The 12,464-nt window shown below is 42.7% G+C and overlaps 1 protein-coding gene across 4 annotated transcripts in view; it reads right to left on the reverse strand.

The window, feature by feature from the left end:
* Positions 1-12,464, reverse strand: part of LOC119647214 (ras-GEF domain-containing family member 1B) — a 1,018,095-nt gene that overhangs the window by 409,201 nt on the left and 596,430 nt on the right. For all 4 annotated transcript variants that reach the window (XM_038048042.1, XM_038048043.1, XM_038048040.1 and 1 more), the window contains one exon: positions 5,054-5,191. In XM_038048042.1, the coding sequence (XP_037903970.1) occupies positions 5,054-5,191 (138 nt within the window). The remainder of the gene's footprint in view (positions 1-5,053; positions 5,192-12,464) is intronic.

Consider the following 12,464-nt stretch of genomic DNA (forward strand, 5'->3'; position numbering starts at 1 on the left):
TTGCTTTTCGGATCGTGGTAGAGCAATTGAACCCAGCGCACGAGTTCTTCTGGCACGAAGTGTTGTCGTAAAGCATACCAGTTGAGTTCGTGTGGTAGAAGGTCAAACGCTTTCTCTAGATCCAGAAAGGCAATGTAAAGAGGGCGATGCTTCTCACGGTGTTTCTCCATGAGTAACCGCGCAGCGTGTATTGCGTCAGTAGTTCCGCAGTTCTTGACAAATCCGGCTTGATTCACGGTTATTTCAACGATTTCGCGAATACAGTTGTCAAGAATGCGTTCAAAAATCTTCATGGTATGGGAAAGTAACCGGATCGGACGGTAATTTGAACATTTTGCTGGATTACCTTTCTTTTTCCATATTGGAACAGTGGTACTTTCTTGCCAGTCAGATGGTGTTCTTCCTTCCTGAATAACCCGGTTAAAGAATTCACTGAGCCACAGTGTTGGCTCCCAGCTCTTCGCTTTCCAGAGCTCAGATGCGATGTCGTCAGGTCCTGTTGCTTTCCCCGATTTCATTTGTTTTATTGCCTCCTCGACTTCAGTTGCGTTGACTGGTGGAACTGCTCCAAATGTCGGCAATGATTGTGGAAGTGCAGGATGAGCAAATTCTTCAGTTGAAATCTGCTCGAAATATTCTCGCCATCTATCCGTTGCAGCTCGACGGTTGGTAAGCAAAGTACCGTTCTTGTCATTAACACAACAGAAGTGTTCGATATCCTGTGTGCGTTCATCACGGCTTTTAGCAAGTCGATACAGATCTCTCTCGCCATCCCGAGTGTCCAGTTTATCGTAAAGATTTTTGAAATTGTTCGCTCGGGTGACAGCGACCGCTTTCTTTGCTTCCCGGTTGGCATTCTTATAAATTTGCCAATTAGCAGGCGTATTATCGTCGAGAAATTTGTGGTAGAGGCGTTTCTTTTCACGGACCTTCATTTCAACATCATCATTCCAAAGCCAAGTGGTGACCCCGAGGGTTGCAGAGGCCGCTTTGTGGATCGTGTCTTTCAGTTGGTTCCATGATTCTTCCACATTCGTAATGGTTGGCAATCGTATGAGTGAGACGGTTTCTTCTTTTTTCTCACCAAATCACCACCATTTAATGCGCGGCGGGCCAGTGCGTTCCTCACGCCATTTTATCGGTGCCTTAATTCGCAGGACGGCAATCAACGGCCGATGTTGATGTGCGATGATCTCATAGGGAACGACTTCGCAATCAGTGACGGTGGTAAAATGCTGACGTCTTATGAGAATATAGTCGATTTGCGTTTTACTGTTCCCACTATAAAATGTGGGAAGATGAGACAATCGTTTGATGAACCATGTATTCATAAGTACAAGGTCATCGGTGTTCGCAAAATCGATTATACGCTCGCCACCTTCATTGCGCGTTCCGAGCCCCTTTCCCCCATTGCACCTGTTACCGTCTGCCTTTTCACCCACATGACCATTAAGGTCGCCGGCAATGATTATGTAATCGTCAGCAGGCACGTGACAAGTCTTTTCATCGAGAAGTTGCCAGAAGGCATCTTTCTCGGCATTAGGTCGGCCTGTCTGTGGTGCATATGCGGTGAAGAAGTGAATAGTGCGATCAGCTGATATAATGGTGAGCTTCATCAGCCGATCATCAAATCGTTCGACTTCTTTAATGGCATCACGGAAACCCTCTGAGATGGCAATGCCAACACCATACTGAGTGTGTGGGTTACCAAAATAGAGAAGTTTTTAGCCATTTTTACTGCGTTCGCGTTCAATGTCGCAGCTTTTGGAACCAGACCATCGGGTTTCTTGAAGAGCGCAGATGTCAATGCACCTTTTCCGAAGAGCTCTTGCGAGTTCCTCGGTCTTTCCAGTTAGGGTACCAACATTTAGCGTGCAGACACGTATTTGTTTTGTTCGTTGTATGCGGACTAACTTGCTTACGTCCTGACGCCGTCCATGCTTCAAGAACCCTTGCCCATTTCTCGACAGGTCCGGGGCCCGTCCTGCCGCGTCGACTGAGGTGGACGCCCTAGCATTTCTCCGAGGCCTGTGACTTAATCCGATCATCATGGTTGTAACGACATTCTTTGCAAGGGGAAAAGGATGTTGACTGTCGGCACATTGCAAGCAGTAGCAGATGCCCACTCTTTAGGAGAGCTTTGGATGCAGTAAAGAAATGAGGTCGATACAAATTAACCTCAACCACTGCAATGCACCTCGCAGACCCATCTATGAGAATGGAATCGAAGCTACTATAATCAGCGAGCCTTATAGCAAGAATGTCGGTGTCTGGACTGTAGATGCAACTGGTAATGCAGCAATATGGGGGTGCAAAAATCAAGCCATTCAAGAAGTGATGGAGTTTTCAGAAGTTGGATTTGTCAGGGCAAAAATAGCTGGCATATACATATATACTTGCTACTCTCGAATATGGGCCATGAGGCGATGTGCGTCCCCGCGGAGCCGGAAACCTGGGCTGGTTCGTGAAAAAGTTTGAAGAGGACACATTCATGGAGATGCTATTGAGAGGCCACAGGCACAGATCAAAGCCCCTGGGGAACAGCGTACAGGGTGGTTATGAAGAAGATGAGAGGACGAACACCACAACTGATCTGCCTGCATCTTCTGCTCGGTATCGTGATAACGGTCTTTCTCCAGGATAATGGGAAGCGCATTGAACGTGTATACCATGCGCATTGGACGTTTATACCATCCCTGCGGTAACTGAGGAGAAACTTGCGCAAATTTGCCGGATAATTTGTGATAACGAAGCTCCCGGTTTAGATTTTGTTCCAAATAGACCTTTTAAATTCGCTGGTAAGACCAGACTCGACTGGTTTATCAACGTATTTGAAATATGCATGGTAGAAAGTGTTTTCCCCGACCGCTGGAAGAGGAAAAAACTAGTTTTTTTCCCGAAGCCGAATAATCAACCAGGACATCCATCATCATACCGCCCAATTTACTTTATCGACCCGGTAGAAAAGATGCTCAAAAGGGCCATCTACAATAGATTGCTCCCTGTCATTGAATGTAAGGATGGACTATCGGAACGACAATTTGGATTTCGATAAGCGCACTCAACGATCGACGCCGTTGACGTTGTTTTGAAGCTGACTCGCATTGGCTAAAACGGGTGTCCCTCATTATTTGACTAAGCTCGTCGAACGTTACCTCTCGGAGAGAACACTTTGGTGCGATACGGATGAGGGATCCAAGCGGTACACCGTCACCACAGGAGTACCATATGGCTCAGTGTTGGGTCCTCTCCTATGTAACGTGATGTTCAATGTGGTCTTTGTCCTTCCGGTGCCAAAGGCGGCCACGATAATTGGTTTCGCAGATGATCTAGCCTTGATTGTCGTCGCGAAACATCCTAAGGTTTGGTACCCTCGGAAGAACACACTAATAAGGTGGTATGCCACCCTTCCATTACTGTCCCCAAAAGCTTTATTAGCTTCAGATCAATACGATAAAGGCGTAACACATCGATTAGCCAGGTATGCGGGACACAGTCAAAAGCCTATAATGGATGTAGCAACTAAATATTATAGGTTTCTTTGGCCTCTAGTTGCTTGTTCTACAGCTACCGAGGCGATAATGAGTTGGTCTTTGCAACCCTTCGAACTGATTCGGCAGTCCTTCTACTGCTCAGACAGAATGTTTTTGGTCTCGAGGTGCGCTTCAACCCTTCCACTAATAATAAACGTTTTGAATTTGTAGAGGGTTAGTAAGCACGTAATCAGTCTTTTGCCTGCGGGCTCCTGTAACGTGTCCTTTTTAAGAATAAGGTAGGTAATTCCCGCAGTGAGGAAGATGGAAATTTCTACAGACGGCTAATAATTTGATTTACGCTATGTTCCAACCGATTGTGTATATTGGTAAATTTTTTATACCGGGAATCCTGCACCCGATAGAGACCAGGGCCATTTCTGTTCTTCGAGCTGTTTACGCCTCGGAGAATTTCCTCTTCGGTAACATCCGCAAAATTCATACCGGGGGCAGTGGCATGGCGGGTGATCCGCCCAGCATGCTGGGCGAGTAATCCTCCACCCCTCAAAGGTGGGAACTGTTGACGCTCACGCATACAGTGCGTTACACCTTTCTACGTCGAATTTAAGGGGTATGGGGAATACATGCAAAAAGGGGGTGCACATTTTTTTTCACCAAATATAGTCATTACATCAATGAGTTCTTTCTAAAGTAGGTTTTAGTTTTGACATCTGCTGGAAAGGTGTGAGAGTGAGAGTTCTTTCACGGACCCATGCTCAGAACCTACCCACCCGAAAACTCTGAAGAAAATTAAGAGGCTGCCACTATATGGTGCCGAAATACCCTCCATAGTAGTAGATTGATATAATTTTTGGTAACTGACTGCAAAACCCCCTTTAAGTTCATTATAGTAGCATTGTAGACTATAACAGCATGATTCTGTCAAGTTTGGAGGAAATTTCACTATTACTAATAAAATTATGACAGGTCAAACTTGTTGCTTCTGTGCAAAATCAAAACTTTGAATGTCAGTATCACGAGTAAGTGAACATTCTACAAAATACTATATAAGCATATATTTGTATGAAAGAAATACACAAAAATTTGCATACTTCAAGCGCCCAGCTTCCGGTTTCCCGACTTGCTTTCGTTTGGATTCAAATTTAACAGGCGTGTTGATTATTCGTTAAGTGCACGCAAAGTCCTGTGTTAATCTGATTTGTTAGGATTCGTTGCGAACCCACACATCGGTTAAAGGACACGTGGAATTTTGTTAAATGACACGTGAGGGTTCAAATTTCTCATTGGACCCTTCCCCCATATTCCCAACGCCGGTTAGCATAAAGGCAAGCGGCTGTCGACGGAACGCTTCGATGAAGTTTCAACATTTGTGGACGGACCTTCATGGTCAATTTCGCTAAATTTCTTTTTCACCAAATATTTCTTTTTAGGTTTTGGGATAGCTCGGCCCTATTGGTCGTATCCGCCCTCTCAGGATGGTCTTATGGCCAGCGCCCAATCCTATTTGTCATTACACGTTACTCATTACGATGAATGTAATATTTAATATTATTATTTACCTGTAAAATTTCGTTTGACACAAAACGGCGTAATTTTGCTGACCACTCCAAGTAAGCTTCTAAATTGCATGTCTTTTTTGCATCTTGGCATCCTGGTGGACCAGACGAAGGAAATTGGGGCAGGTCTGACTTTTTGATCTGGAAGAAAAAAATCATGAAGTTATGTATGTAAATACGCCAAGAATGCTAAAAAAAATGCAAAAAGCTTTAGCAAGAGCACTTTCTTCATTAAATTCAACAAAATTATTGTTAATTGCCGTTGTTTTTAAATGTCCCGAGTTGTGAAATATTGGAAATGCCCTACATCATTTGCACTAAGCCTTCTGAAAGAAAAATAATTGTAAAGCACTTATCACAAAGTGCACATAACAATGTGAATCGAATATGTCAAAGCCATATTTTTCAAAATATAGAGTATATATACATATATGTCTTCCTACCATCTACAAGGTCTTCACTTCAGTTTTGTCCGCGAACATCTCAAAACATCTTGATGTTCATAAATTGATAGCTGAGGAGCAGCCCGGATGCGCAAAAGGCTCCCGAGGCTGCAAAGAACAGCTTATAATCGATACGGTAGCTGTAAAGCAGGCTGTCCACCAAAAACGAAACATCTCGACAGCCTACATCGATTATAAATCAGTCTTTGACTCCATATCACATTCGTGGTTACTACAAGTGTTACGATTGTACAAAATCAACCCGAATGTCGTTCTTCTTCTCAGAACAGTGATGAAGAATTGGAGCACGAAGCTATCGGTATCCTTACAAACATCAGGAGAGATACCAATCAGGCGTGGCATTTTCCAAGGCAACTCTCTAAGCCCATTGTGGTTTTGTTTGGCTTTGAATCCACTAACCCATCTATTGCATGAAAGCAAATACGGGTTCCAAGTCAAGCATGGCATATTGTCGAAATGTATATTAAGTCATTTGATGTACAGTGACGACATTAAATTGTATGCCAAAGACAAGAACCAACTTCGCTCCTTGCTGGACATCACCATCCAGTTCAGCAGAGTTATCGGCATGCAGCTGGGTTTGGAAAAATGTTGCTTAAAAACAATTGTTCGGGGAAAACACACCGACAACTAAGGATACAGCCAAAATAACATTCTATATACTTTTGGTGTGATACAGTGGAGAAACACTGATTTAGAATCTGTCAATAGACGGGTAAGGGTAGTTCTTGCAAACAAAAGCATGCACAATAGAGCTGCCGGAAAATTGAGGATGTCTATCCCACGTCATCAGGGAGGAAGGGGGGTACTTGATTTAAAAACATTGCACTACAATCAAGAGCATTCTCTTCGAGAGTTTTTCTTTGAGAAACAATCCTTTAGCCAAATACACCAGGCTACCGTCATGGCAGATACTAAATTATCTCCTTTGAACTTGAGAACCAGAGAATTGGATCCCATGTCGGATGTTAGTTCAGTCCAACAGAAGATCGACATGTGGAAAAAGAAACCCATTCACGAAGGTCATATCAAAAATTTGTTCTTGTCAGGCATTGACATCGAAGCCTCCAACAAATGGTTGGCTAATGGTGTACTTTTCTATGAGACCGAAGCATTCCTAACTTCAATTCAGGATGCTTCGTTCCCAAGAAAAAATGATAAACGGTACATTCTTCACGACTTCTAAATCACCAACTCCATTTGTAGGTTATGCAACTATGAAAAGGAGACCATCCAGCATATAACATCTGCGTGAATGATGTTGAGCAGTACCGAGTACACCAATCGTCATAACTCCGTCTGCAAGATTCCCCATCAAAACCTTGCGTTGAAGTATAACTTAGTGGCAACTTACCATCCTTACTATAAGTATACTCCGCAGAGAATCTTGGAAAATGATCGGGTCAAACTACTGTGTGATCACACTATTGACCCGATCAAGTTCTGCTTCTGAAAGAAGAACAAGCGTGCTTTATAATCGATGTAGCCGTACCATTGGACCGGAACACTGTTGAAAAACAGCACGAAAAAATCGGAACTACGGCTCATTGGCTATCGTCTGCTAAGCAAGCAGAGCAAGCAGACTTGGAGACTACAAAAGATCGAAGTAGTCCCAGTAGTAATTTCGGCGACGGGATTAGTCCCGCAGAACTTATATGAAGCGCTGAAAACGCTCGATCTTAGGGCTGGACTATACATGGAGATGCAAAAAGCTGTTATCCATGCAACCTGTGCTATAGTCCGAAGAGTCCTGTGCGGTAATAATCTGACCTAATGGGTTTCAGTCTTGATCCGCACTGTCTTCGATATAAGATCCATGTCTCTGCAGTGTAGAACCACCGCGTCATTGGCTAAAGTGTTTGCGACAATCGGGATGTAGGAATACATTTTCGGATGGTCGCACATACTTTGCGTTAAAACGCATCATCGCTGTGATGCGGGCCTTTGGATGTTGCCTTCAGCCCATCCTTAGGTGGGTCGCCCCTCGGTCCGTGGGCTTTTTTAACTATATATAGTTATATACACTTATAAAGTTTTAAATAGCGCAATAGACGCGTAAAATAGTCACTAAACTAAACAAAAAAGCCAATAGTTCCACATTAGCCTTTCTATCAATATCGAACACCTGCTAACCACACAATAGTGTTTCTTTCCAATATCCAGGACTCTCCTACTTTCGCACGCAGTGTCTGGATGGCTTAAGTGATTAGAGTGCTGAGATGTCATAGCGGAAGGTCGCGGTTCAAAGCTCATTGCTGGAAGAGGGATTTGTATCGCGACTGGACGTCGGATACCAGTCGACTAAACTGTGTACCTGAGTCAAATCAGGGTATTAACTTCGGGCAAGCGTAAGGCTGACCACTAAGTACTGCAGTGTACGGTCTTCAATGAAGTACTCTAATGCACTTGAAGGCTCTGATCCATTTGGATTCTCGCGCTAACGATTATTATTGTTTCTCATGCATATGGAAATGTTGGCCTATGCACTGAAAATAGCAATTTTTATAGTCTTCCATAAATCTAGCCAATTTCCAAAATTTCCAATAGACGGACAAATAAAAATCTGAAGAGGCCATCATCATCGATAACTTTGGCAGCATACTAATATAACATTACCATGCAGGAGGATAACGTTGCATTTTTGCACGTTGATAGTACACTGAGTGTTCCATTCAACGCTTGATTTCAACCCGTCAATTTCAGCCGATGGCTCTTTCATAAAGTTTTAGCGACTTAAGGAGCTAATCTACTGTTCGAGAATTGCTTTTGAAGGTTTTTTGTAAAACAAAACCGACGTAACCGTCAGTCAACTTTTTCCTTTTTGGAAAAAAAGAGGAGTCCGTGGACCACAAAAAACGAAGTAGGTTCCTTCCCAAGTGGTCCGGTCTGTCACCAAGTGGGTGCGGACTCATGACACCCAGCATCCTCAACAAAAAATTCACTTTGGCCTGGTTTAGGTCTGAACTTATGACGAATTTCACTTGAATATAATTCGTACCCATTACATGTGTCCGATTATATATATAAATGGGGCGAATAGTATCTGTCGTTACTTTCGGTCACGCTGCTCCCAAGGCAGAGGTGAGGCAGTCAACTTTTTCTTGTTTTTTGGAAAACTTGGGTGTTGGATCCAAAAAAGAGGAGTCCGTGGACTACAAATGAGAAAGTAAGTCCGGTCCGTCACCAAATGGTTGCGGACACAGGACACCCAACACCCTTCATACAGAAGTCGGAATACCGGAAGCTAGCGCTTCTGGTATAAAGGTTTTGTGTTCATCTTATGTAAGAAAGTTCAAAAACATTTTTCTATCCCTATATAGCCACAAACCCAACATAATCCTTCTATTTTTTCCAAACTACAAGACATACATACATATTACAGCCATAGATATTCTTCTTATTTTTTGTCAGCCTTTGTCCCGTTCACAAGCGGGGTCGGCTCGTCCTCATCGGTTTCGCCATTTGGCTCTATCGAATGCCTGATCTGGGTGCAATCTCGAGGCTTTTAAATCCCCATCCAGCGTATCAAGCCCCCGTTCTTTACGCCGGCCTGTGTGACGCCACTAGTCCAAAGTAACATCTTCGTCTCCATATATACAAACAAACTGCTTATTTTCGAATACTGTTCATTTATATCCACGTATATAAACTCGTACGCATTTTTCCGACTTACTTCGTGCACAAAAGCTTACATATGAACATATATAGTACGTACATTAAATACGGCGTGACCTGAATTAGACACTACCCGCCAACTTCATTTGCACGCATACACTATATACCTATATATACACATGTCTAGTTGGAGTAATTGATATTCATATACAAATGACTAAAAAAGTAAAACAAAATAGTTCTTTGCGACCCCATTCATGCGAACTCCCTTCGGTGTGGTATTGACGAACTGATATGTGATGATCACGTCATGCTCATTCTAGGATGCACGAAATGCACGAAAAATGGCAAAGTATCACCCCCTATAACTTCGTTAATAATAGTTGGATTTTCTCCAAACTTAACCACGTTGTGCGTTGTATTATCCCTTATCCCCCCCCCCCAATTTTGTACTCCTGGGATAAACATAAGGGGGTCGTGGGCAAAATTTCTAAAATGTGGAAATATGCTATTATTAACTTTATTTGTGCAGATATCGGAACCTGATGTATTTTGAGGTCTGGATTTCGTAGAGATGCGTAGAGATGTGATTTTTTCAGATTTTTCGGTTGTTTAGGTTCTGAAAACGAGACCGGTTACACTTTTTTTGGGGTCATATTTTAAGCCCCCAACCCCCCACCTAGCTTTCACCCGATATCAAATATGGAACCTGTTTCCCTTCCATTTGATACTCCACGTGGCCACATTTAATGAAAAAACATTTTGCACTCTCCATTCACATGTATGTGGAGCCCTCCTTAAACTTAACACAAAATGGCGCCACTGTATGTAAAGGGAACAGCAGATCACACACTCTCACCAATTTTCGTAACAATCGGGCTAGCCGTTTCCGAATAAATCGGGTGTGGTAGAAAGACAGACAGACGGACAAACAGACATCGACTCGATTCTAACAAGATTTTGTTTCACATAAAACCTTAAAAAGACCTTATTAAAATCGATTCACTGTCTGTCATAGGCACTTTTCTCCAGAACGGTTAAACCGATCCGAACAAAATTTGGTGGACATATAGGAAATTTGAAATCCCACACATACAGTGAGAGACATTAATTTACCTGGAGTTTGAAGGGGGCTCCCCATACATGTAAAAGGGGATGTCAAAATTTTTTTCAGCGAATATCACATGAAAGGTTTCAATTAGTACTTTGCGGATCTGATATTAGTTTTAACGTGGATTGTAAAGTGCGCGAAGAAGGAGTCGAAATGTACACACTTAAAGTGAAGCAGGACTCATTTTCGGAAACTAATCAGCCCACAAATCTCAAAAACTCAGGAACTTGCGCTTCTATGAAATTTAGGCTTCAGAATGTGTCCCATTCCGATATCTGCTCAAAGAAACTTACTAACAGTATACAATCAATTTTTAGAAATTGACTGAAAAGCCCCCAAACAAAACCATCGGTTTACTGTCTGTTTATCTATCTAGCGGACAGGACTCTTCGGACTATGGCACATGTTGCAAGCATAACCGCTTTCTGTATTTCAAAGTATAATCCAGTCTTAAGATCGAGCGTTTTCAGCGTTTTATGTAAATTTTGCGGGACTAATCCCGTCGCTGAAATTACCACTGGGACTACTTCGATCTTTTGTAGTCTCCAAGTCTGCTTCATATCGTCCGCCAAAGGGCCGTAGTTCCGAATTATTTCGTGCTGTTTTTCAACAGTGCTCCGGTCCAACGGTACAGCTACATCGAGTATGAAGCACACTCGTTCTTCCTTCAGAAGCAGAACTAGATCGGGTCTATTGTGGTCGGTGGCAACAGTGTGACCCCACAGTTGTTCGACCCCAGCATTTTCCAAGATTCTCTGCGGAGTACACTTACAATAAGGATGGTAGTTTGCCACTAAGTTATACTTCAACGCAAGGTTTTGATGAAAACTCTTGCAGACGGAGTTATGACGATTGGTGTATTCGGTACTGCTCAATATCCTGGCCGCAGATGTTATGTGCTGGATGGTCTCCTCCTCACAGTTGCATAAACTGTCCTGAATTGAAGTTAGGAATGCTTCGGTCTCATAGAACCGTACACGATTAGCCAACCATTTGTTGGAGGCTTCGATGTCAATGCCTGACAACAACAAATTTTTGATATGACCTTCGTGAATGGGTTTCTCTTTCCGCATGTCGATCTTCTGTTGGACTGCAGTAACATTCACATTCGACATGGGATCCCATTCTCTGCTTCTCAAGTTCAAAGGAGATAATTTATTATCTGCCATGACGGTAGCCTGATGTATTTGGCAAGAGGATTGTTTCTCTAAGAGCATGCACTTGATTATAGTCCAATATTCTCAAATTAAGTACCCCCTTCCTCCCTGGTGACGTGGGATAGTGATCCTCAATTTTTCGGAAGCTCTATTGTTTATATTATGGTATGCCAGAACTACCCTTACCCGTCTATTGACAGATTCTAAATCTGTATTACTCCACTGTACCACATCGAAAGTATAAAGAACGGGAATAGCGAAGGTGTTGATTGCCATGATTTTATTGTGCCCGTACAGGTCAGTTTTAAGGGCAAGATCCAGACGCCGTTCAAATTCCCCCAGAAACTTAGATTTAATTGTTGCCACAGCAGGTGTTCTTGCTTGCAATATACCAAGGTATTTGTAGATGTAGTCTGAATCCATACCCTCAATTCGGATGTTATTTTGGCTCTATCCTTCATTGTCGATATGATTTCCCCGAGCGATTGTTTTTATGCGACATTTCTTCAAACCCAACTGCATGCCGATATCCCTGTTGAACTGAATGGTGGTGTCCAGCAAGCAGCGATGTTGGTTCTCGTCTTTGGCATACAATTTGATGTCGTCAATATACTTTAAATGGCTTAATGTACATTTCGACAATATGCCATGTTTGACTTTGAACTCATATTCGATTTCATGCAGAAGATGGGATAGTAGATTCAAAACCAAACAAACCTTCAATGGGCTTAGAGAGTTGCCTTGGAAAATGCCAAGCCTGATTGGTGTCTCTCCTGATGTTTGAGAGGATACCGATAGCTTCGTGCTCCAAATCTTCATCAATGTTCTGAAGAGAAAAACGACTTTCGGGTTGATTTTATACAAGCGTAACACTTGTAGTAACCACGAATGTGATATGGAGTCAAAGGATGATTTATAATCGATTTAGGCTTTCGAGATATTTGGTTTTTGGTGGACAGCCTGCTTTACAGCTACCGTATCGATTATAAGTTGTTTTTTACAGAATCGGGAGGCTTTTGCGCATCCATTTTGCTCCTCAGCTATCAATTTATGAACATGAAGATGTT

The sequence above is a fragment of the Hermetia illucens genome, chromosome 1, assembly GCF_905115235.1.
Source record: "Hermetia illucens chromosome 1, iHerIll2.2.curated.20191125, whole genome shotgun sequence".
NCBI classification, from domain to species: domain Eukaryota; kingdom Metazoa; phylum Arthropoda; class Insecta; order Diptera; family Stratiomyidae; genus Hermetia; species Hermetia illucens.